A 25768-nucleotide genomic window follows, 5' to 3' on the forward strand; every position below is an offset into this window, starting at 1 on the left:
CGGGTATTCCATTTAATGGTGAAGACAAAGAGGGAGGCTTTTCTAATCAGAAATATTTTATTTGGAGTGTCGCTTTCGTTGTCGCGTTTGGTCTATACTAAAGTAATGGTCTACCTACGTGGGATTATGTGGAAATTTATATTGACGTGCCCTGCTGCTTACGATTTACATTGCATGTTTAAGTAAGGTTGTACTAAGTAGAACTGAAACACAAAACACCGAGTCTTTGTTTATTTGAATTAACGACTGCCTCCCTCTCCCTCCCCGTCGCTTTCTCTCTCTCTCTCTCTCTCTCTCTCTATCGCTCCCTCCCTCTGGAATACAGCAAATGTGACGTGAATTGTGAATGCGAGTGCATGCGGGGATCTCAAAGAGTACAAAGAGTTGCGCACTTGAAGACGGGAGACGCCGTCGCAACTTCGAAAATGATGGGGTGAGTCTTTACCTTTCTTCCACAAGTAACGAGTGTAATCGTTCCAGAAACGCCGTATTTTAAAAATAAAAGACAGAATTTTTGATTCATTTAGAGGAATGCTTCCCGCAATGAAATCGTTTTATCATCTTTATTTATGTTATTTATATGTAAATGAAATACATTTATATCAGGACAGAGTGAAGAAATGCATTGGGTCTGATGAAACTTATTTTAAGTTATATCAGCAACGCCTGTTTCACGTGATCACAAGTGACAGGTGAAACATAAAAAAAAATGAGCCGATGAACTTGGCCTTTTGAGGCTGAGTGTGCATGAAAGGGGGGGAGCACTAATGAGGGGATTTCCCAGAGAACTACGTTTAAGTAAAATAACATCACACTCATTCTGCTCATTGCTGAAGTGCAAAGTTAACTTAATCTTCCAGTCTAAAATAGTTAGAGCATCACTGTGGGTGGAGATGGAAGAGTTGTAGATGATGGTGTGAACTAATCTTCCCCTGCACAGAGTCTTGCCAGTCCTACTGCTGGGTGTGGCTCTGGGCCAAGCAGTCTTGCTGACTGACATGTATGGCACCCTCCACTCCCCCAACTTCCCAGAATCCTATCCTAAAGAAGCGGAGGCCACGTGGAATATCAGTGTCCCCAGCGGATTCCAGATCAAACTTTATTTCATACACTTTGACTTAGAGCCCTCCTACCTCTGTGAGTACGACTTTGTGAAGGTAAGAGGTCACACCCCCCCCTCGATGTCCCCCCCTTAAGGACACTACTGCAGTTCACATTCTACAGCCTCACATTGTTTACCTCAGACTGTAATGTTTGGTGGAGGAAGGGCACATGCTGTACCAGCAATCCAGGGAGAGGAATGGGATGGGGGTGCATCAATCGCGAGTGCAACGAGTCATGCTTGGGGGGCATGCAGTGTTTTTGTCAGATGGGGAGTGATGGTACTGGAGCAGATAGGGAGTCAGGAGTGGGGGGATTGCATCAGGGTGGTCTGTTTGTGTGTGTGTGTGTGTGTGTGTGTGTGTGTCTGTGTTTGTGTTCAGGAGCAAAGTGATATGGACGGGGGGCGTAAGGGGGTTCAGGAATCGGCAGCCCATGTGGTCTCTGTGAATCATTCATCCCAGACTGATAACAGAGTTTGTGTTGATGGGTCTCTCTGTCCTGTGGGTCATTGACCTCAGCAGAATCAGTTAGCCAGAGAAACAAACAGAACAAGGCCGAACTGGGCCAGAACATCAATTCACTGCACATACTGTTAAACAGTTGCATTTGCTGCATAGTGCCATGGAACATGGCATAATAACCATTACTGTTACCTCTGTAAATAATTAATGTTTCCCATGTTAAACACAGTATAATGTGGTACACACATGTTCTGCAGGACTGTCAGTTACCTATTAATACAGACAAATTTGGCATGCAGTTAGAGAGTCATTTTGCCAGGGCAAAGCTCCAGCATGGTGTTGTGGCATTGCCAAGACAGACCTCTGATCTGAGGGAAAGAAGGTTGGAAGCTCCAAAAGACACTTAGATACCTCACTGTGTGGTTACCATGGCAATAGAACAACATTGTGAGTACATTGCACTGGCTTGATCAAAGTGCATTGTGGGCAGAATCGCAACAGGTCCTTCAGAATAAACCAAAACAAATTTCATGGAGGGTAGAATCACTCTTTTAGATTGGAACCAGCCAGACAGCAGTACATTGTGGGTAGAACTGAGCCCTTTTTGGTTTCATCTAGATGACTGTCCTATCAATATCCTTTAAACGTAAATTAGAAGATACAACAGAAATGTCTTCTTACATGTCAGGGTGCCATGTCATTCTATCACTTTTGTTTGTTCCTGGGATAACTGAGACATTATGACCTGTTAAATGGCACAGGAGCAGAGCCTGACCTCCTTTCAGTTCTTCCCCCATGTGCAGCATAACGATGGGTGTGTCTAAGTAGCAGTGCAATCCACAGGAGGTGGCAAATCCCCAGGGGGGGTTATTCCACTCGCCCGTGAGCATATTCATATTCAAATGCCCCCGCAAAGCTACAGGGCAGCCGGAGCATGGCAGCTGGCAGACACAAAGGGCACATATGGGGGATGGGGCAAAGCCAGATGAGTGCATTCCCACAGTGTGTACCACTCACCCACACTGACATGCTCACCACTGATACTATGTCACTGATATGTTCATAACTGGTTTACTCACTGGGACACTCAGTATGGTTTACAACAATGAGACCTACACATGAACTCACACACAAACACACACATACACACACATACACACACAGCATACACACTCATCCATGCATGAACACGGATGCTCACAGGTGCATACATATAAACATTATCCACACATACACAAACAGGGGGGTCATCATTAGTACCAGTGAAACAGATGAGCTTCTGGCAGGCCATTAATCAGAGGACATTTTTACTGAGGTCACCATTAGCAAGGTCATGCCATCATACAGATATCACCATGTCATCAGCATGAGAACCAAGATGCTTCGTTTTACAGGTTTTGCAGGCAAGAGTTTAGGCTGTAGCATATTATTGATTATTTACTGATTATTTTAGAAGACACTTAATTCTGCTGACAAAAGTCCCAAAAGAACATGGAAAGTCAGAGGAAAGTTGTCAGAGTCTGTCACTTTTGAGTATTACTTCAATAATTAATACACAACAGCAGAAGACATGTGAAGAGACAGCTCATAGATAAAGTCTTTTGTTCCTGGGTCATAAGAAAAGTATAGTTGTATTTATTACCCCTCCCCCACCATGTCTCTATGGCTGTGCCCAGTGGGCCTGGCCCCCACCCCACCCCCCACTTGTAACACACAATAGTACCTTTTCATTAACATTGCCTATTACTGCGTCAGACACAGAATGCTCTGCATCTAGTGGTTTGCTCACATTGCACCTTAATTTGGTTGCAGGTTCCCCTTTCTGTTTTTTATGCAGACAAATGCACATTTGTTACAAATGGCAGTGATAATCGTGGTCGTCCATCATGCTAGAGGCAGGTGGCAAACCTGTGTGTGTAATAGGATTATTGCACAAACAGTAGTAGCCGTGCTATAGACAACTGCACACCTGAAGTGATAGAATTAGTTAGCAGGCTAAAAAACAAAATTTCATTTTGGGTGGGTGGGTGGGGGGAGGGGTGTCAGTGAAAAAATCCTGACTTAATGCATTAGTGTCCCACCAACATGGAATGTCCAGCCTGTTTTGTAGGGAAAGTGAAGTTTATTAAGACATAAAATGTGTCTCTCATTACTTCCTGATGTCAAGAGCTACAACAAGTTCATCATCAGTAAGAGTAAAAGAGAAGCTGGCATACACCACATCCAGATTTGATATTATTTGTACTCAACTTGGCAGCTAATGTGGATCTTGCAGTTTTTACAAATGTTCTCTCCTGTAATGCTGTGATGGTGCTGTGTATTTTGCAGAATTTCATTTGCTGTCTGCATTTATCATGTTTATGAAGGTATCGTGCACATTTGCATGCTGTTGTGTGATAGACGTATATGTAGTGTTGGGCATTGTGTGGCTTCTGTGTGAGTGTGCGGGTGCATCTGGAGGGCTGTGGGCATGGTTGCGGTCTATCCGGGGGTTCAGTGACTCTCGCTGTAAACTCTCTGCATGAGAAGCAGATAAGAGGGGCATCTGTGGAGCGTGTGAGTCCCCCAGCTCCATCCAGACTCTCTCTCTCTCTCTCTTCTTAGACCTCACTACAGACCTCATTCATTCTCAGCATTCCCTTTCATTACATCTGGGTACCAAAGCATGAGATGGTTTATTGGAAACAGGACTTGTTATGAGGTCACAGCCTTTCTGCGGCCGACACCAAGCAGACAGCGCAGGGTTTTAAGAGAACAAAAAGTCTTTATTGACTAAGTTAAAAATCAGTTCATAGTTGAGGCAGGTATAAATAATCCCTTGCAGAGAGCAGAAACATTACCCTATAATGGAGTGTCCACAACAAGGCTTTACAGAGCCAAGTGCTGAGGGAATGGGCACCAAGAAGTGAACAAACCAGAAAGCAAAGGTTCAGTTGTCCAGTCCTGTTCAGTTCTTCAGAGAGCCTAAACTCCCAACTCCTGCCAAAATCTCACCCCTGCCCGACTGACTCCCAGTAAAATAAGTGTCGGCATGATTTGTCCACCTGATCCATATCAGATTACATTAAGATATGATGACAAAGTTGTAAAAATTAAATATATTTTTACCCCATTCATAACTACCATAAACAAAGTTAACAGCTGCAAGACATTGTTTGAGATTTATCCCCTTTGTGTGCAAAGGTAGTTTATTAGTTCCATGGAAGCACTGGGGATATGATGACCAAACAGAGATCTGTTTCCCTGTGACAACAAAGACCATGTGCAGTGCTAATGACCTAGTCTAGACAGGAAGAGATGCACAGCAATGAGGTAGTTATGACCAGTTTATGAAATGAAATTGAAACCATATTACTTGTTTTAGATACTTGTTAGCACTGTGATATACATTGTATGTTTAAAACATTTGCAACATTTTGTTTTATTTCAATGATCTGGTCTTGAAAATGTTGGATAGTTGGACTGTTTCAATACACCTTGTTCCTCCTGTATTATTAAAGGCATTAGATATACTTTATATTAGCCAACACAAAATTAAGTTTGCATCAATACTGTTTTGTAATTTGGATAAAGCAGTATAAGCTGTGGTCTATCATGAATACTGACAGTGAGGCAGCTCTGTAGGCTAATGTGCCATATGGCTATTATAAAACAGATTTACATAGTTAAATATTCTGATTTTGTTTCAAAATAATGAAAGGCGTTTATCAATTATGCCAATATACATGTAAACTTTTCATTCGTTGGTTGTGTAACCATGTTATTATTCTGGCTGCTTAAATGAAAATGTAAATCAAAGCCAGACCAGGATTCAGCATTCCCATGGTCCTTGTATGCACAGTGGGCTCTGAAATGCCACCTGGTGAAGAGCCTGAAAACCTGAGACTGAAAAGCCAATATAAAGGAGTACAGTGCCATATATAGTGCTTCAACTACCTAGATAATCAGTGGTTTTCCTTAAGCGTGGGTTAATGCCTGTCTGTAGGCAACAGTTCCAGTCTGAAGTGTGGGATGGGGCGGGATGGGGTGCTCTGCATTCTCTAAGCTTTGTGGCACACCGTCCCAGGCTGGCCTCTGAGGCAGCAAACAAATGGAAGTTCCCTAAATGCGGCTTTACATAGACCTATTTGTTCTTTTGGCCTCTGCTGCATTGCCCCGGATAAAGAAGTTAAGGATAAAATGGCAGTAACAGTCAGCCGATTGCAGGAAACCTCTGATGGGCCTACATAGCCAAGATAGAGCTGCTCAGCAACTTCACTCCCTGCTTGGGATGGGATTACCTCCCTCCCAGAGATGTATCCCCAGAACTTTGTTTCAGAGAATCAAAACTTACATTTCCAGGTATTGACAGTCAACCTAGCAGCTGAAATGGATTCTAATAATCCTTTTCCACTCTAGAGCTGGGACCATGCTAGCTCAAGTTTAAGCCGTTGATTCAAACTTCTGATGAGCACTGGCTTGTACCCAGATCGAGACAACTGCCTGGGTTTTGTCTGCTATCCAAGGCTGTGACTTTTCCAAAACACAATACTACTCTGCTCCCTTCTTTTTCCTTCTTTCATTTCTCCAGACTCCCTCTTGTTGATTTCTGTGGTCAGGAACGGTGGCATGCTCCTTCATTTATCTCCCCTGTTTTAGTGCCAACGGTAACAATGCTGTAAAGCATCTTGCCGACTCCACCCACAGCTTGCTTGTAAGTAGGCAAGTCAGCCAGGAGAAGCAAGGATAGCAAGCCAAGCTGACACAGTTGACTTCACAAAAAGATAATGGAAAACCACTTGTAGCCAACTGCACTAATTCAGCTACCCTGATTCCAACTCTACAACGGAAATGGGGTGTAACACTCTGTACTCTCTCAGGATGGCTGTACTGTCTCAGCTTGCACAGGCTTTGATGACTACACTGTCATGATAGGCCCCGGCATGGCTCACGTGGGCGGAGAACTCGATCCACTGAACGGTGAAGGGAAGCAGGAGCACAAACAGATGAATCTCACTGACAGCACATTTGTCTCTGCACTTGTGCTCTCAGTATTGTTTAGCTAATGAGAAATGTGCAGATTGGATCTCTTAACACTGCATTACTGAATTCAGTAAAATCATGTGAAGCATTTTGTAAGAAAAACAGATTGGTAATTAACTAAAAACCCTTTTAATTAGATCCCCAAGGACACACATTCTAAGATTCAGTGCAACACTGTCACTGTATTTACCTGTACTTTCGACTTGTTGATGTTTTGATTCGTTATGACTGTTAAACCTTATCATTTAAAAGCTTCAGGTTACATGTATACATACACAGAAAAATTTTAACTGACATTTGTTTTTTTTTTCAAGCCAAATTTTAAAGCCTAAGGAGGGGGACATTTGAAAACACATCTGCTCTAAATATCCCAGTGAAACATTCCACAAATAGAGATAAACAATGTATGTACACCATATATAGACTGCAACCCATCATGATTATTTTTATTGTATTTTTTGGTTTTGTTGTATTTTGTGCATATAATAAAATCTCATGTTGCTTTTGTATTGGGATGAAGCAAGTTTCAGTCTACTTAATCATTTGTGCCAAAGGCTCCAGACACAAAGCAAATAACATGAGTGAGAGCTGGCAACCCTGCCAGGTTCCTCTTAGGATGCTAAATGGCTGCAAGTGTAGGCCACTATGCAATACCATTGAAGAAGATTGGTGTGGATAGCATGAATCATATTGATGGAGTTATCCCCCAGCCTAGATCTCTCTAGTACTGTCCAAAGATATCTCCATTCTACCCTATCAAAGGCTTTGTTGGCATCCAGTGTCCAATTGCTTTGTTCATAATAAGAAATAACAGGCTTATATTGTCTGCTGCCAAATGTTTTGGAATTAAGCCTGATTGATCCAGATGAACCAGTTTACTAAAACCTTGCCCATATAGGGCCAAGACTGGTGCATATCAAGAAATCAGTGTGGTATTGAGATGTTTCTGAAAATAGTGCTTTGTGAATGGTGAAATTATTGCTTTGAGTATAGCTGGCATCCCAGAAGATATTCCAGAAATGTAAAAGGAATTCTGGCAGGATCCCATCTGGCCCTGGGGTTTTCACTTTTGTTGTGTCCTGAATGCAGCTCCTCAAGAGATATTGGTTGGCTACATTTTTCAGATTCATTCATGGTCAGCCCGGGGTGGTTCTGATTTTGAAAAAATGTCTTTCAAGTGTCCATGTCTACAACATACTTATGTTGGTACAAATCAGAGAAGAATGACTGGAATGTAGCATTTATCTCCTTAGGGTCAGTGACAAGACCAATGGATGGTGAGTGAGTGGAGTTAATAGCAGCATGGGACTGGCTTTAAGTCAGAGTGAAAGCAACCTACTAGGTTCAGCAGCATTACTAAACCTAGTAGGTTTAGCAATGTTTAAACGTTTTAATGTTGCCTGATCCTATGCATAAGACATTCAGCTCTCCTATACGATAAGTGCCAGTCAATAAGGCTTTAGAAGTTAGATTTTAGGAAATTTTCTGGTGTTTTTGAGTACTTAATTTTCAAAACTTGCACTTTGTATTGACATAGAAGCTCTAATTCACACATTCTTTTCTTTCTGTTCTCATTTAGATGGTAAGCAAAGAATGATGTGAAGTCTCTAATAAATGTATCGGCCTCTACAATTGCAGGGTCTTCAACTGAATTTGCATTGATATTCAGGTATTAATTAATATTAATTATTGAATTCAGTGTCAGAGTCACAGTATAAAGGGTTGAATTAAATTACATGCACAGTGATCTCTGGACCAGGGGGCAGCAACTGTCTGCAAAGCATTATGATAAAAAAGTATTGTAGGCAGTATCACAATGTCCGTGATACATGCTCTAAGCTCTCATGAACACAACAGATAAAAGATTATAGGATGTGTTTGACTTCTATGTATGTGTAATCCCAAACAGTAGGAGTTTAAATAAATCCACAAGGTTCAAAACTTGGAAAAAAAGTATTGACAGTGGATGAGGTCAGTTGTTTAGCTTTAGAGTAAGAGTCTGTGATCAAATCTACAGCCATATTAATATCTCCCCAAATAATGACTGAATATTCTGATATTGTTAATAATTCATTAGGTCTATGGAAAAATGGTGAATTTATGCAGGAGCATAAACTGAAACAAAAGCACATTTCATGCAATTGCACAAGCATAAACTAATATAAAAGCTTTTTACTGGTATCTCCTCTTGATTAGTAAGGGAAATTTTGTCTTAAATAGTATAACGGATTCCTGTCACTTTATGCTACTACAACTGTGGAATTTGTTATGCAGACAGGATACATCCACGATACATAAATGTAAATGGGATTTCTAGATTAGTACAACATCTATGTACTTTCTGTGCAAGCACATATAGCTGTCTAGCATTTCACCTGTTGAGTATCTATAAAACAGGTGAGTGATTTGCTCCATCTCTTAGCCACAGATTGGAGTCCTCCCTCACTGCCTCCTGCTGTTCATGTTCCTCTGTGGAGGCAGGTTGCCTTCTGGCTGTCAAATTTGTGATCTGCAGTTGGAAATCTTGCACAGCTTTGGCAGAGCCTAGCTAACTGCAGCTTTGGCAAAGCTTACCTAGGTTAAGGTTAGCTTCTCACCTTTGTAAATGATACCCTGTGTTGCTGGGTAGATAAGGAATGGTGGAATGATTCCCTGCAGGGAATCTCCTTCTGTTTGTTTGCGGTTGAATGGACTATATTCCTTGCAGAATCTCAATGCTCTGCCAGCATCCCGGAGGGACACCATCTCCCTGGCCTCTCTCATACCTTGCAGTGTGGCCTGGCAGTCCTGATACTGTAGCACTTTGAAGATCATGGTACATGCTGTCTCTAAGGTTTCAGCTTGTCCTTCATAAATGCAGTGTGCTCATTCAATCAATATATGCTCAGTACTTACCATGTGTAGAAATCCATGCTGGCAGCATCTTTTGTGGAAAACCAATTGGATCATCACCCCTGCTTTTAACTAATGATCCAACTATATGAATGTTATAACACCTTTATGGTTGAATGTTGTCCACCCTGTCAGTGCAGACATGCACTTTTAACATTTGTGTAGTCATTTTTCAGTGACTGTCGTGACAGTGACATCTTTCATTTCTAAATGCACTGCATTCTTGACAGCAGTCTCCAATTTTTACAATTGCAGGTGGACGCAGAGCAAGAAGTGCTGGCCACGTTCTGTGGGAGGGAGGACACCGACACGGAGCAGGTCCCTGGGGACCAGGTCATCATGTCTCCCAGGAATGTGCTTAGTGTCACCTTCAGGTCGGACTTCTCCAACGAGGAGCGATTCTCTGGCTTTGAAGCACATTACAGTGCTGTGGGTGAGACCCGCCACACGAAGACTGAATATCTGCCTCAGGCAAACCCAACACCAGCTCTGACCTCCATACATCATTGTTTTCCTTTAAAGCAAACCATGCATAATTCCCAAAACACTTCCTAACCCAACCTGAAACATACATCTTTCAGTGCTCCCGCCCCCTAGCTGTGGTGTTTTTGCTTTTTCCTGTCCATGTGCTTTTGTTTTCCTTATGTTTTAGCCCTGCCCTGCTCCCCGCTCGGTTCTCCACCCGTCTGATTGCTCATCGCCTTCACCTGCCCGCCTGCACACCTGCCTCCCATCCCCTTGTCAGCCTTGCCCTATATCTGCCCTGCGTGGCCCTGTCCTGTTGCTAGTTTGTAGCAGTTAGTTTCCTGACTGTTTTCGTCCCCGCTGGTTTTCCCTGTATGTTAGCTGTTTTCCGTTTTCGACCTGCCTGTTTTTCGACCTGATTATTGCCTGCCGCTCTGCATTGTTCGCCCAATCTCTCTGCCTACCCGTTGTTCAACCCTGCCTGTTCCGGTTTACCCATACCTGGATTAATCCTCGGACTGCCTCTCTGGTTTTTGACCCTGCTTGTGTACTGTTTACGATCTGCTCACGTCTTATTAAATCTGCCCGGAAATCAACGCACTGTGGTCTGCGACTGAGTCCTTGCCTGAGCCTTGACACATCACATCACTGAGGTGAACAGTTTTATATTGATGTGGGCAGTTATATACATTTGATGTCCTCTTCTACAGATGTAGATGAGTGTCGAGACAGGAATGATGAGGATCTGGCCTGTGACCACTACTGCCATAACTATATCGGTGGCTACTACTGCTCCTGTCGCTATGGCTACCTGTTGCACTCTGACAATAGGACCTGTAGAGGTATGGCATGTACTGACATGGTCTGTAATTGAATGCAAGTGTATGGTGTTGGTCTTAGTTGGATGCACAGATATGCCCTCTTTTGTTTGAACAGTGTGGTGTCTGGTATTAGTGTCTCAACGTACTGTAAAATTCACCATCTCTCAAGTGTAGAGATTGCTTTTTGTTGTATTGCTCTGTTTGTGTGTTATTCTTATTCTCTGTATCTCAACAAATCAGATGAAATGTAAACTTCTAGTCAGTTGGAAAACAGGGCATGGGAGAGTGATGAAATCCTGTAATCCTCTGAGGCTAATATTCTAAGAAATGTTAATGATGTTGCTCTAAACCATAAGGCATTGGAGTTCAGAGTTGTTAATGGAGCAGCGGCTTAAACAGAAGTTCAGTATGATGTGAGTTGATGTGTGTGGAATGTATGATTGATTGATATCATAAGCATGCAGTGATGGGACGTTGTTGCTTTGCAACTCAGTCATACATTTGCGTTGTTGTGCCTGTTGGAGCAGTTGGCTGAGAGCGGCAGGTGTGAAAATGAAATACTGAGAGTATAACCCCAACCAGCAGGTAGGCCTGGGCTAATCAGCTTCCTGTAGATGGGTAGGACAGGAAAGGCGAGGCCAATCAGCCTCCTGTAGGCAAGGACAGTCGATGGGGCAGGGACGCCTGTTTGAATGCCCCTTGTGCCCTTGTTGACATGCTTTGGGAGTTGAAGCTGTTACCCTGCTCACATTGAACGGTGTCCCAAAATGTCAGGGGTAAATTTGATAGAGGTAAGGAGAATTATTACACCCTCAGCTGCCCCCCTGAGTGGCAGTCTGCAAAAGTGCAAAAGTGTGGTTCAGGAGAGGAGTATGGGAGGATTAGAATGTAGGATTGCAGCTTCACGCAAAAGGAATGTAAGTTAATAAGCTGTAAATCGTTTATTTCCAGGATCATTTGTTGTAGTGAAAAGAATCCCTATCAATCTGGGATTGGAAAACACTTGCTAGCCAGCTACAAAAAACTTCACTTTTTAATGCCTATAACTGGCTTACTACATAGACACATGTTAGTAGACAGCTCATGTTAACCAATTCCAAACTGTATTTGTATGTAAATATTCTAGGAAATCTTATCCTCCCTCTCATATACTTGGTGCATTATCTAAGCTCAAAGTCTGCAAATGTAATCAATTTGCAGTGCATACATATTGTACACTGCTCTTAAGGCTCTGTATTTGGATGTCTTATTTATAAGCATGGTAATAACCATAGTAGGTTACACTAGGGTAACTGAACTTGGGTGTGTTTGAGTGTATCCAGTGTGGTGCTGGGTATGTGATATACCCATGTGCTGTATGTGAGGACTTGGTACAGAAGCAGTAAAGCCTGCTCTTTGTCTTCACTGCCCTTACTTTCACTGATAGCAGCTTGAGCCAAGTGTAAATATTTGTGTTAATGTCTAAAAATGTGAAAAATGTCCATATGGTTGAGATAGGAGCTGTGAGCAATCTAATAGAGCCTTTTCTGACTCAGTCACAGCTTTCCCTGAGGGACATGCTTGTGTCTGTCTCTGTCTGTTTGTGTATGACTGTGTGAGTGTGTGTGTGTGTGTCTGTCTGTGTCTGTGTGATTTGATGCTGTTCATATGCATTTAATTTAGCATTTATTATGTGTGTGTGATTGATTTGGTGCTGTGTGTATGCTTTTAATTTGATGTGTGTGTGTGTGTGTGTGTGTGTGTGTGTGTGTGTGTGTGTATGCGTGAGACTTGGTGCTGTGTGTATGCATTTGAATTATCATTGTCTGTGTGTGGTTCTACAGTGGAGTGCAGTGACAGCGTCTTCACAGAGAGGACGGGGGTTCTCACCAGCTCAGACTTCCCCAGCCCATACCCTAAGAGCTCTGACTGTCTCTACCGCATCGAACTGGAGGAGGGCTTCCTGCTCGACCTGGAGTTTGATGACACCTTTGACATTGAGGACCATCCTGAAGTCACCTGTCCCTATGACTACATAAAGGTGAGCTGGATGTCATCTCCCTCCAACAACACACTGCCATGCAGACATATGTGTTATCATGTAATCATCCATCCAGTCAAAAAAACCCTATACCCAGTTATATATCGTACATGCAGTCATACAATGCATACAATCATGCAACCATGCATATTGACACAGTCTGGCCATCCATATATGTTGGAAGCAGTTGAAGAGTACTCTATCTGCTGTGCCCATTGTACTTTTGTGTGCTTGTGGGCTACAGAATTGGGAAGTAAGTGTTTTACAAAAGCTTAAATGTGAAAAAAGTTGAGGAATCTGGATAAGCCTGAAAATCCATACATAATCACTCAAGGGTTACATCAGATAGATTACTCCTCCTTACAGAGGCTTATGAATAACTTCTCACAAATCTTCACTTTCAGCATATAATAACTAATAATAACCCACAGGCTTAGACAAGCAAGGTCAAAGCAGCCTTTCCACTGCTTCCTCCAAATCTGCAGCTCTTTCAGTGTAGATCTGCTTTTGTCAGTTTCACACATAATTGGTCAGCTTTAATTGTTTACAAAGGCATCAGACTGAACTAAATCTTTTCGCCATGGTTGTATTTATTCAATGTGTTCTGTACTTAGCATTATATCTTATATGTTCTGCATGTATGTTTTCAGAATAATATAGATTTGGGATATTGATTTGTTTTAATGTATTGGCAGACAGAATAATAGGATGAGTAGATATTCGAATATTTAATATGAATAAATAAATATGAATATTTAAAATTAGATTTCTGGAAGAAAATCTTCTGAAAATGATTTACTCTTTCTCTGTGGTATTAGTCTTTTCACCATCAAAAGGAGTTCTGCTGCACTCAGAGTTCACTAAGATAAGCTTATGCATTCTTTTCATTCTCTTACTTAATTCAGAAATACATACTAAATTGCCTGTACTAAATGAAAACAAACAAGCATAGGCCTGGGAGTGTAAGCCTATATTCACAAAAGATCCATGCTGAATGTTTTTCAATTAAGGTGAGGATAAATATCTGTCAGTAAAGACAGAGCTAAAATTCAAGCCTTTCTGCATACTGCCTTCATCAGTGTAATGTTGTGTGATGGCGTTGTTTTTTTCTCTAAACTCTAAAGCATCACCACAGGTGTACCAATTAATTTTGGGAGGAATTGCCAGGCAATAAAAGACATATTGCAGGCAGGGAGCAATGTTATCTTAAAGAAAGCATTCTAATCAAATTCTAGAAGCATGCTCAAGTTGTTGTTTGATTAGAAACCAAGGAAGAATCAAATGGACATTTCTAAATTTACAAAAGTGGTTATCTTGGCCAAATCTCAGACATTACTTTCTGGCAGCACAACATCAATACATCACTAAATGGACAGACTTAAATCTAATAACCCAAACTCCTTTTAACATTAACATTGAAAAAACCGAATATAAAGATCAATCCATTAATGATCTCCCCCACCTAGGGAAATTCATCAAACCTCACTGCTTCATGGAAACATGATCATTCATCTTCCATTCACAGTATGGTCCAGATGGGACTTTATCATTAATAATAAACCCCATCATTTTCCCCCTTTGGAAATAAAAGCATTATATATCTGCACCATTTATCTCAAAACAAATCTCTGCAGAATTTCCACAAGCTGTCATCTAAGTTCAATTCACCAGTCTATTACCATTTCCAATTACTATAATTAAGAGAGTCCGAAAAATTAAAATAATCATGTTTAGTCAACCACTGTTCCAATTACTTGAATCACTGCAGAAAATGTGACACAACCAAACACCCCCTGTCCAAAGTACGCAAACCCTGCTCCCCCTATGAATCTGATCCATCTTATCCACACCTTTGGAGAAACTGGATAATGACCACCCCTCTGCAAAAAATACTTAGTAATGCAGTAATGTTTATTCAGTGTCCTTCAGCACAAATCTGCAGTCAAGTGAAGTTCAGAGTCATTCACGTAGCTCACTGAATGGAAACTGCTCATAATAGGTTTTTCTTCCAGACGTGGTCACAATGCCCCAATAACACTGCAGAAGCACTGTTTCCACATGTCTCCACCCACTGCTCCTGGAAGGCTGCTGTAGACAAACTGGGTCACGTTCTGGGCCCCAGCAATCTCACTCTGCCCCTCCCTCCACTTGACTGGGGATCTGCTGGGTTCAAACATCCCCTCCAAATGCCATAAATGTCTAATCTTAAGTACTGTTGGTAGGAAATAATCCTACTCATACGGAAAGGCAGAAGCAAATTAGCCTTGGCTTACTGGTTAGATCTTGCCACTGTAGGCCACCTCACAACATCCCTTCAGAGCCATCTACAGTCTTTTAACAACATGTGGAAGCCAATTCTCACCCTGCTTTTACAATTGTCACTGTTTACAATGGTCACTGCATTAATACTGAACTTGTAACACTCAAAGTTTCTTTTTCAAACCCTCAAATGTAGAGATAATTGTTAAGAATTACGTAGTGTTTTTTCTTAAATCAGCGTACCTTATGCACTCTTTCTAACCTGTACAAGTATTCTACAATTTTGACATTTTTTCCTCCTGCTCTTTTTTGTACTTTTTTTTAAGTGTCCTTGTTTTCTTTCTTGCCTCTTTGCATTACTGTTACATTTATCAGTTCTATTCTTTGTGTTTCTTGTTTACAACCTAAAGACATTTCGTGTAAGCACTGCTCTGCTACTCGACTAAGTAGATGGCCCCAAGAGATAAATGAATTTAACCAGCTGAATTTTATGTCTGTTGACTTCAAGACAGAAAAACGCACATTAGTCAATATCACTTATCAAGAGAACAACACTTGCATATGATCTGAGGGTTGAAAGCTGGGCTAAGTGTAACGCTTGACGAACATCTCAGAAGGAGAGCAACAGTATCTAAACTACATGACAGGCACCCAGTCAAACCCTTCTGACTAATGATGTAGTGCTTGTACAACAAAGCTCCTCAGGCATATCATAGTCAGTCATCAGAGATCAGTCAATCACAAACAATTTAATCAATATAAAAAATTGATACAGTTCATTTTAAAATATATGTACAATGCAATGGTGATGGAGGTGAGGTTGTTGATGATTATGATAATGATGGTGACGACTGTAATGATGATGAAGGTGATGATGATGAAGACATTAACGATGCTGTGTAGATCCAGGCGGGGGAGAGGGAGTTTGGCCCACTGTGTGGTGACCGTTCCCCAGGCCGCATCCACACCGGAAGCAACAGCATCCAGATTCTTTTCCACAGTGACAATTCGGGTGAAAACATTGGCTGGAGACTGTCTTATACAGCTGTGGGTAAGTGTGTCATGTGGGTGTGAGCAAGTCAGATGATGGCTAAACACAGGTCAGCAGGTCAGACTCACTGTTCAGCAAATCTCAACTCTTTTCAACAGGAAGTCAGTGCCCGGTGCTACAACCCCCAGTGGATGGCCAGCTGGAGCCCCTTCTCCCACAGTACTCCTTTAAAGACCATGTCTTAGTCACCTGCGATGAGGGATACAAAGTGTTCAAAGTAAGACTGACAGGTGATCCGTTTTGTCAGATTTGGTGTGAAAAACAGTAGACACGGCTGTCAGCTGTGTCTTGGGACCCTGACATGGTTATGGGACGATGTTTGATGTTTGATGGAACAGATGTCCTGATGTTCTACCTGCCAAGTGTAGAGCCAAGAATGTATGAGACTGGTCAGATGAATAGAAAAAATTAGTTTGATCATATGAAACACAAAGAGCAATTCTTTGTGCTACCTTAGCCTACAACAGAATTTACAGTGTAAAATATATTTTGGTATTTCAGTACAAGAACCTGTGGTTTGGTCATTTGTAGGCATGCTTGCTGAATATTTGTCAGCGTTCAACATAAACGATTACCTATTTTCCCAGGGTTAACATGGGTTGGATAAGTTGGCTAAAACCAGCCAATGGCTTGCTCATTTGAGAAAGTAATGATTCAGAACATACTCAACATTTCACAAATCCCTGATTCCTATGTGCCTGCCATCTGACAGTAATTGTGTCTGCATGATGGGACTCATTTTTACATTGATGTCAACTGATTTACAGAAATTTTCAGGCGTAACAAGCCTGAACCTTGAATTTTTTACAGCTAGCCTCTTATTATAGGCCTAATTTATATGATGAGCTCAGTCGGTTAGTATAGCTAGCTACTTATTATATCACTGATTTCTGACCCACTTGCCTGACTGGGTGAGAAAAATAGCATAATGTTGAACACTGATTCTACATATTTATTTCTGTCTGCTGTGGGAGAGAAGCATCTCAGTGTATTTCTGTTTCAAAGGATGATGAAGAAATGGAACACTATCAAATTGTGTGTCAAAAAGATGGTTCCTGGAGCAGCAAAGTGCCGACTTGTAAAAGTAAGATTGATTTTCACTTTTTTTTGCTTCTTGAAACCTGTCAAAGTGAGGTCAGAGCGTGGTGCAGTATTTGCTGTAAGAGTGAGGTCAGGGTGTTGAGTGGTGGCAGAGAAGTATGTGCTGTGAGAGCACATGAGAGTGAGAGTGGTCAGTGCATTGATCACTAAAAGAGCAGTACGCACTCTGACAACTGGGTCAATGTTTTGAGCGGCATGTGCTGTTAGAACAGGACCAGTGTTGAGTACTGAAAGTGCAGTATACAGTATATGTATGAGTATCAGTGTGAGAGAAGGGCCAGTTTGTTGAGCAGTAGGTGCTGTGAGAGATGAGTCAGTTTGTTGAGCAGTGAGTGCTGTGAAAGTGAGGTCAATCATTTGTGCGGCATGTGCTGTGAGAGTGAGGTCAGTGTTCTCAGTACTGAGAGAGCACTATTTGCTGTGGAAGTGGACTTACGGAGGCCGATACATAAAGTAATGCATATATGCTGCTTCTGTTCCTGTGTATTTCAATGTATGGTGGTCTTTCTTCCTCTTCTGCTTCTCTATGTCTTTCTCTCTCTCTCATCCGCCTTGCCCTCCAGAAATGGATTTGCAGAAGAGTCGCCGATCACTGTCCAGCATCCTAACCAACCAGATTCTGTACTAGTGCTGTGCAGGGGAGAGGGGTGGACTAGAACAGGAGGCTCCTCTGATCTGAATTGGAATATTCTAAGTGAGGGACAGTATGAGAGTCATAGATCTTCCTGTCTGGATCACCATCCCCGTAGCTGATAAAAGTGAGGAATAGTAAGGTATAGAAGCACATGGGTACACTTTTCCTAACCCCCTAGCCCTCGCACCCTGCACCCTCCATTCCACACCCTGTACCTTATACCTGTACCCTGTAGCTGCTCTGTAGTAGAAGCTACTGTTCCATCCAGCACTCTCCACTGCCAATGAAATAAATTCTGTACTGCTTTACCTATACTGGGCTGGAATCTGTCACTGTGTGTGTGTGTGTGTGAATATCTGTGTATGCATGCACGTGCATTTGTGTGTGCGTGCGTATATGTGTGCATGTGTGTGACTTTGTTTAGTCTCTTTAAGCTGTCACCATTGCTTGTCTCTTAATGTTGCTGAAATTTGTTAGACACAGAGGTGATCATTTACTGAAATGTAGACTTTCAACCCCTGGATAAAAGTGTGAACAGACACACAGACATAACCGAGAATAAGATGCGGTACACTGTGAGAGGAAAAACAGCCTTCAGACCAAACAGAGTATGTGCTCTGGAAGTGAGGTACGATTCACAGTTCTCCCATTTGTCTCCTTCCAGCCCCTCATCCAATTAGTCCACATTGGACAGCATCCCACCCGTAGCCCACTCATTTTGTAGAGTCTTCTATAGCTACTTCATCCATTTTGTCATATAAAATTAATTTCCATAGCAATAAATTTTAACTGCAGCCAAAGCAAAATGTTTCCTAGATCATAGGTTATAGAAATGGCATCTGTGTTCCATCAACATCCCACACCTTAGAGTTTGACTACCTGTGTCCTGACTTCATGGCTGTGTCCCAAATCTCTCCTGCTCTCTTAAGCACTTAGGATATCTGTCAATTTGTTGGATTTCTTAACTCTTTGGAAGCAAAAGTCACATGGTAAATGATGTACCAAATCAAACCCTTAAGTATACTGTACATGAACTGTTCCATACCACAAAAGAATGTCTTTAAACAAGTCCTACTGTGTTCAAAAATGATGGCTACATTGTTTATAAATTATATAAACTCAGTAAAATTTTAATGCATGTTAACAGTCTTGTGTTCATTCCAACTTAGCTATATGATGTATAGTGTAGAAGTAATATTCTAATTAATTCATTGGGTCCTAGCTATTATCAATAATATTATGTGTTAACATAAGCTACCTGAATATCTTAATAGTTTACTTAAGCACTGGTGACAGATAAAGTTTAATCTTTTATTCGCAGTGTTGATTCTAGCAGCACAATCTAACCACTGAAAAGTGGGATAGTTTAGAAAACCTTCTTAGCGCTGTGTGATATTTAAAGCAATAGTGTCTCCTGTTCGTGAAGTGCATGTGGAAGTAAGCTTTGTCTTTGTTCCCTATAAGCTACATAGTACCTCACACTTTGTTGCCTGTTCAGGCCATGGTTTGCCGTGAGCAAGCGAGAGATTTGGAAAACAGTCTGAGCCTCACTTCCTGTATCCTGGATTTGTGCCTCCTATGTCCCTGATTCATGCTTTCATGTGCTGTTTCCAACTTCCGCATCTTGACATCATCGTGATAGTACACTAATACTTACATCACTCTTCTTTCTCTGTTTCTCTTTACTTTTACTTATGTTTTTCCTTTCCTCCTTTCTCTCTCAGTCGTGGATTGCGGAGTCCCAGGGGCCATCGAGATGGGAGTGGTAACCTTTGAGAGCCCCAGAAATAGCACCTGGCTTGGGTCAAAGATCCAGTACTCCTGCAAGGACCCACAGTACCATATCTATCCCGGCATGAATAGTAAGAAACTCTCTGGTCGTGTTTCCAGCATCACCTTCAGGTCTGCATCCCTCTCATCGTCCCTCACTTCGCAGGTACCTACACCTGCATGATAACAGGGGCCTGGACCAATGAGGAGCTTGGTACCAGACTGCCCTCCTGTCAGCCAGGTGAGCCCTGCATGGAAACCACCTGCACGTCAGTAAATCAATCAATAAATCAAATAGTCAACCAATCAGTCATTTTTTTAAATGCAGAACAGTGGTCTCCACAATGTAAAGGTATGTGATAGTAAGCAAAGAGGGACTGCATACTATCTGTCACTTCCTGTCACCATGTTTTGAACTGTGAAAGAACAGACTTTCACAGTTCACAATAAATTACCAGGTTCTTACAGGCCTTGGTAACTTACTGCAAATATCGTAAGATAATCTATGATATATGAGCATTTTAATAGCAGAAAAGGCTAATTGATCCCAGTTATTGAAATGCCTCATGTGGTAAGGCAAAGTATGAGAGTGAGATAGCACGCCCAGGGCTCGAGACTTAATAGATTAGCATCAGCGTCAACGACATTGTTCAGACACAATGAAATTACATAGCTTGCTTACATTTCACTTATCTGTTTTTACTGCCGAAGATTTGCTGCAGCTAATCAAGTTCAGCAAACCATTATAATATTCCAAAAGCATTTTCATTACATCACTGAGTCTGAGTAACATAATGGAATATGATTGCATGAAGCCAAGTAATTAGATACATTTTTTATTTTCAACTCCCAATACAGCATATACACACAGGCACACAGGCATGCAGCGCACACGCACAGACGCACGCACGCACGCACGCACGCACGCACGCACGCACACACACACACATGCACACACACGCGCACACACACGCGCACACACACACACAAATACCTTCTAAACCCTCCTCTCCTCTTTGCGAGTGTATGTGTGTGCCTCTGTGACATTGTGTGTGTGTGTGTGTGTGTGTGTGTGTGTGTGTGTGAGAGACTTATGTGCACGTCTGTGAGTGTATAACCCTGCATGTGTTTCCAACATGTGTTTGTGTGTATGTGTGACCCTGTGTGTGTGTGTGTGCGTGTGTGAGTATGTGTGACCCTGTGTGTGTGTGTGTGTGTGTGTGTGTGTGTGTGTGACCTTGTGTGTGTGTGTGCTTGCAGCGTGTGGAAAGCCAGGACAGGCGTTGCCGGCTCTGCTGAAGCGGATTGTGGGTGGGCGGAGTGCCATCCCTGGTCTGTTCCCCTGGCAGGCACTGCTCATGGTGGAGGACGTGTCTCGGGTCCCAGAGGGCCGCTGGTTCGGCAGCGGGGCGCTGCTGTCTGAGACTTGGGTCCTGACTGCCGCCCACGTGCTGCGCTCTCACCGCCGCGATGCTAGCGTCGTCCCCGTGTCCCCCGAGCATATTCGCGTGTACCTCGGTCTCCATGACGTCCGCAGCAAACACCTGGCTTTAAACCGCTCTGTGGAGAGAGTGGTCTTGCACCCACAGTTCGACCCCCGCAACTACAACAATGACATTGCTCTGGTGAAGCTGAGTCAGCATGTCCCCCTCGGCCAGCTGGTCATGCCCGTGTGCCTGCCCCCACCCGACCAGGACAGCTCCAGCCCGCAGCCCAACACGCTGGGGCTGGTCGCAGGCTGGGGTATCTCTAATCCCAATGTGTCCATGGACGATGCCGTGACCTCCGACCTCGGCGAGCTGTCCGACGTCCTCCAGTATGTGAAGCTCCCGGTTGTGGAGCAAGAGGAGTGTCAGTCCAGCTATGCCTCTCGTTCCCGCAACTACAACATCACAGAGAACATGTTCTGCGCGGGCTTCTACGAGGGGGGGCGTGACACGTGCCTGGGGGACAGTGGGGGGGCCTTTGTGATGGAAGACCCTCTCACAGGCAGATGGGTGGCCCAGGGACTAGTATCCTGGGGGGGTCCAGAAAAATGCGGCAGCCAACGTGTTTACGGTGTATACACTAAAGTGTCCAACTTCACCCCGTGGCTACAGAACTATCTGTACCCAGGCAGCCAGCGGTGAGAGTTCCAGAAACCTCTGATAATCATCTACTCTCACTGTCTCGCTGCACTCCAACCCCCATGGTGCTCTGCTCTCACTATCCCACTGCACTCCAACCCCCATGGTGCTCTGCTCTCACTATCCCACTGCACTCCAACCCCCATGGTGCTCTGTTCTAACTGTTCCACTGCACTCCAACCCCCACAGTGCTCTACTCTCACTGTCTCTCTGCACTCTAACCCCCATAGTGCTCTGCTCTCACCGTTCCACTGCACTCCAACCCCCATAGTGCGCTTCTCTCACTATCCCACTGCACTTTAACCCTCATAGCACTCTGATGTCACTTCCTACTGCACTCCATCCCTCACAGTACACTAATTCTTCTATTTATTCTCTTTCTTTCACATTTTTTACTCTCTTAACCCCTGCCATAGCAGACTATCCTCCCACAATCCCCTCAATACCCTTTCACCATATCCCCACTGATCAGTCATAGTTCCTCCCTCATTACACTCCAACTCATACCAGACCATGCTGCTTACTCCCACAACATTTTCATACTCCTCCCACATTTTCATGTAACTCTGCCCTCTCCTGAATCACATATTCCTGTTGCACTGCCCAGAGTTTGAGGCTTTAAGTTACTGCAGACCTCTGAAGGATGTTAGCAGGCATTTGTGTAATCTCAGTTAATATTTGTGTTTGGTGCTTTTGAATTTGTCATTTGTTTGTTTGTTTTAATGAGCTCATTTGTATCTTGGTGACTATCATTTTGTGCATGAATAAATGTCCATTGTTTGTTATTGCAATATAAATTGGTGCATTTTTTTTACATAAAGCTGTTCTGGTTTTGCGGAGGAACAGGAGAGATGCTCAGGGAGGGTATTTCACAGATAAACTCACAGAGCTTCACTGTAAATCCTATATACAGTGAAAATGCTGTTATTTCAGTGACCTCATGGTCACACCAAGGAAGGAGAATGGCAGCCAGGATCCAGTATGGCTAGTCACATGACGTGACCATTTCAGAAACCAACCACAAGATTTTAAACAGTGCTTTACATGTGTGGCTGATATTTGTTCAGGGAGAAAATGATAATCTGGGGATGTCCGTAATACTTAAGGAATGTGGGCTAATGAGGCTCCCAGAGCTAACGACTATGCCGAAGCTTACAAGGCAGCTGGAACTCAGGACACTACAGAGGGAAAATGATTGGCAATGACGTGTTTGATTTTCATCATGTTGTACAGACGACTGTTTATTATTATAACTATTGCTATAAACCTTTAATACTTGTCATGTAATGCCATATTTATCAATCCATTTTCATTAAAATTATCTTAATTGGCATGACAATAAACTCACTTAATTTGCCAAAGTGTTTGGCATTTTATGTCATGTATCTCTCTTTGACATCTGATTTCACTTTTTTAAAGGTTTTGTTCTGTTCTCTTCATTGGAAAAAGCAAAGTCACCCATGGCTCATAATCTTTGACCTCTTTTCTTTCCCCTTACTGCAGTGCACTTAGTCTTTCTCCGTTTTTACATTTCACAGGGTGTTTGTATGTGCATGTGTGTTCACTGTGTTTGCGTGTTTGATGTGTCCTCACAGTGCAGTTTGTGTTGAAAGTGTGCTGAGTGTGTGTATGCCATTCATTCAGTGCATTTGTTTAGTGTTTGCATGCTATTTGCTCTCTGTGTTTGTGTGTGTGTGTTTGTGTGTGTGTGCACGTGTGTGTGTGTGTGTGCACGCGTGTGCATGTGTGTGCACGCGTGTGCATGTGCTCAGTTTATGTATAATTAGTATGTACACAGCATGTTCTTGGAGTGTTTTCGGTGTGAGATCAGCATGTTCAGTTCAGCCTCTTCTTTTTGCAGTGTGCGAGACACATGGGTTGGATGCAGTGAAGCTGAGCAGGACATCCCAGGGGACCATGCAGGGGGGAGATTTTTAGGGGATTGTGCCTCCTGTCCCTGTCAGTGGTGTATCATTTCTCACTATACTCATCCCCTACTTCCTCCTCTCCTCTCTGTTTTCTCCCGCACTTTCTCATTTGCTCTCTCATACTCTCTCCATTCCTCTGTTTTATCAGTCTCTCCCGCCCCCCCCCATTCTACAGAACATTATTGGAACATGAATTAGGCCCACTATCTCTATGAGAGATGGTGCTATAGCACCCCCTTCTGGCCTTGCTCAGGAAGTCATTACTCTCAGCTGTCTCTGTGGGTATCCATAGAAAAAGTGGATTTGAAGTGTTCTGATTTGTGGGCTTATTATAAGTATTCTTGAATATATGTCAAAGACAGAACAGCCATAGGTAGGATATCATCGCAGACAGCACCGGAATCTCCTGTTACCAGCGAAAACTTCGTCAACAAGGGAGTACAGAAGATGGAAGAAGTGAATATTTGGTTAAAATATGGAATATCTGTGATCACAGACAAAGTGCAACATCTCCTCCTGGGCTGAGACCCAATTAAAGGGTATGAACAGATCAGTATGTTGATGTGAAATGTGTGTTATTATTTTCAGTATTCTCTTGAAATTTGTTTAAACAATAAAAAAACATATAATAGAAACACTTCTAATCTTTAACTGGCATTGTGGACCCATTTTGCTGTTCCATAACATAAATTATTATGTGTTGTACCAGGATAAAACAGATAATCAGCTACTGTTTTTCAAAACAGGTCTTCACCATGAACATAAAGATTAAACTGAGGACAGTGGTTCAACAGAGGAGTATGTTTTACTTTACATTGCATTACATTACATGCATTAAGCAGATGCTCTTATCCAGAGCAACTTCCAGCACAATAGAACATAAGTATATGCATAAAATTTAAACAAGCAACAGTGTCAGACCAGGCTAACAACATTCCCAGACCAGTGAATGTGAGCATTACCCTTCTCAAGCCCTACCACAAATTAACTTGTGCAATCTGATGGAAGCCAAGTATAGTACAGTACAACAGTCCCTAGAACACAGAATCAAAATACATCACAATACTACATGTAAAATTAACATTGATTACTAGAGGTAGCAGGTGTAAGCAGTGGGGATTGAAGTGGAACTGAGATGCAGTCTGAAGAAGTGGGTCTTGAGTCTGTGTCAGAAGGGGGCCAGTAATTCCGCTGTCCTAACCTCCATGGGAAGTTCATTCCACCACTGAGGCACCAGTATTGACAGAGATTGTGTCTGAGAAGAGCGAAGCTGTTGGGTCGAGACAGTCCTGTAGATAGAGTGCAGTGATCTTGAGAGAACATAGGCTTCACTTAATCACATTTACACAGTGACTGAAACAATAGTCACAGATTTAAATTTGTCAGTATGCAGCACTCATGCCAGTGCCTAAATTCAATGTTGCACATGCAAGTTCCTTAATATTACAATAATTAATAGGACCATTGTCGTGAATTAAAAGGGCCACAAGTGAGCTCTCAGTGGCGCTCCTCCAACCACACTCACTATTCCTGATTCCCATACTTTTGTAACTCTTCAAGCTGGAAGGTTTACGACTGCTTCTCCAGGCAATGGAAGGTATGTGAAAACATCAGGGTGGCTCCACCACGCATGTTGTGTTGTCATGAGGTGTATAGCCAAAGAGAACATTCTCTGTGATGTAGACACAAACGCAAACACGTAGCCTGACAGAAATCAAAGACTGGATGCCAAATAAAATATCTTCTGGCAAAAGTTTTTGCTATTATTATTATTAACCCAACCCAGCCACACACAACCAACACTTGCAACTTTAATTATGAAAGATGAACGGAGCAGCTCTGGAACTGAGGTGGGCAGTGTTTTCAGATCGTCTGCAAAAATGGTCAAACTTAAATGGCATAAAATGTCAATATCAGATATGTGAGTTCACAAAATGAGAACATTTCTCTGTCATTAGTTGCTGTATGTTGTATATGAGAGTGGAAGTGAAAGGTTTGTACACTATATGAGTTTTATTGTTGAATTATTTCATTTAATCCATTTCGATGGTCGATCAACAGCAAAGTAGAGAAATTTTACGAAGTCGTCTGTGCTGTTGCATCCCATGCAGGAA

General features: G+C 42.5%; 1 protein-coding gene across 3 annotated transcripts; it reads left to right on the forward strand.

Annotated features, from left to right (window-relative positions):
• Positions 1-329: 329 nt before the first annotated feature.
• masp1 (mannan-binding lectin serine peptidase 1) lies at positions 330-23803 on the forward strand. Of its 3 annotated transcripts, none has more exons than XM_036537157.1 (11): positions 330-433; positions 941-1157; positions 9735-9912; positions 10655-10786; positions 12589-12785; positions 15948-16095; positions 16194-16312; positions 17101-17179; positions 19555-19692; positions 19767-19841; positions 23588-23803. In XM_036537157.1, the coding sequence occupies exons 1-11, from the start codon at positions 357-359 to the stop codon at positions 23662-23664; spliced, it is 1437 nt and encodes a 478-aa protein (XP_036393050.1). In that variant the 5' UTR covers positions 330-356; the 3' UTR covers positions 23665-23803. The 3 variants fall into 3 exon arrangements, with proteins under 3 accessions (XP_036393050.1, XP_036393049.1, XP_036393051.1); XM_036537156.1 differs by lacking the exon at positions 23588-23803 and adding an exon at positions 20861-23053; XM_036537158.1 differs by lacking the exons at positions 19555-19692; positions 19767-19841; positions 23588-23803 and adding an exon at positions 17760-18904.
• Positions 23804-25768: the final 1965 nt, after the last annotated feature.

The sequence above is a fragment of the Megalops cyprinoides genome, chromosome 9, assembly GCF_013368585.1.
Source record: "Megalops cyprinoides isolate fMegCyp1 chromosome 9, fMegCyp1.pri, whole genome shotgun sequence".
NCBI lineage: Eukaryota > Metazoa > Chordata > Actinopteri > Elopiformes > Megalopidae > Megalops > Megalops cyprinoides.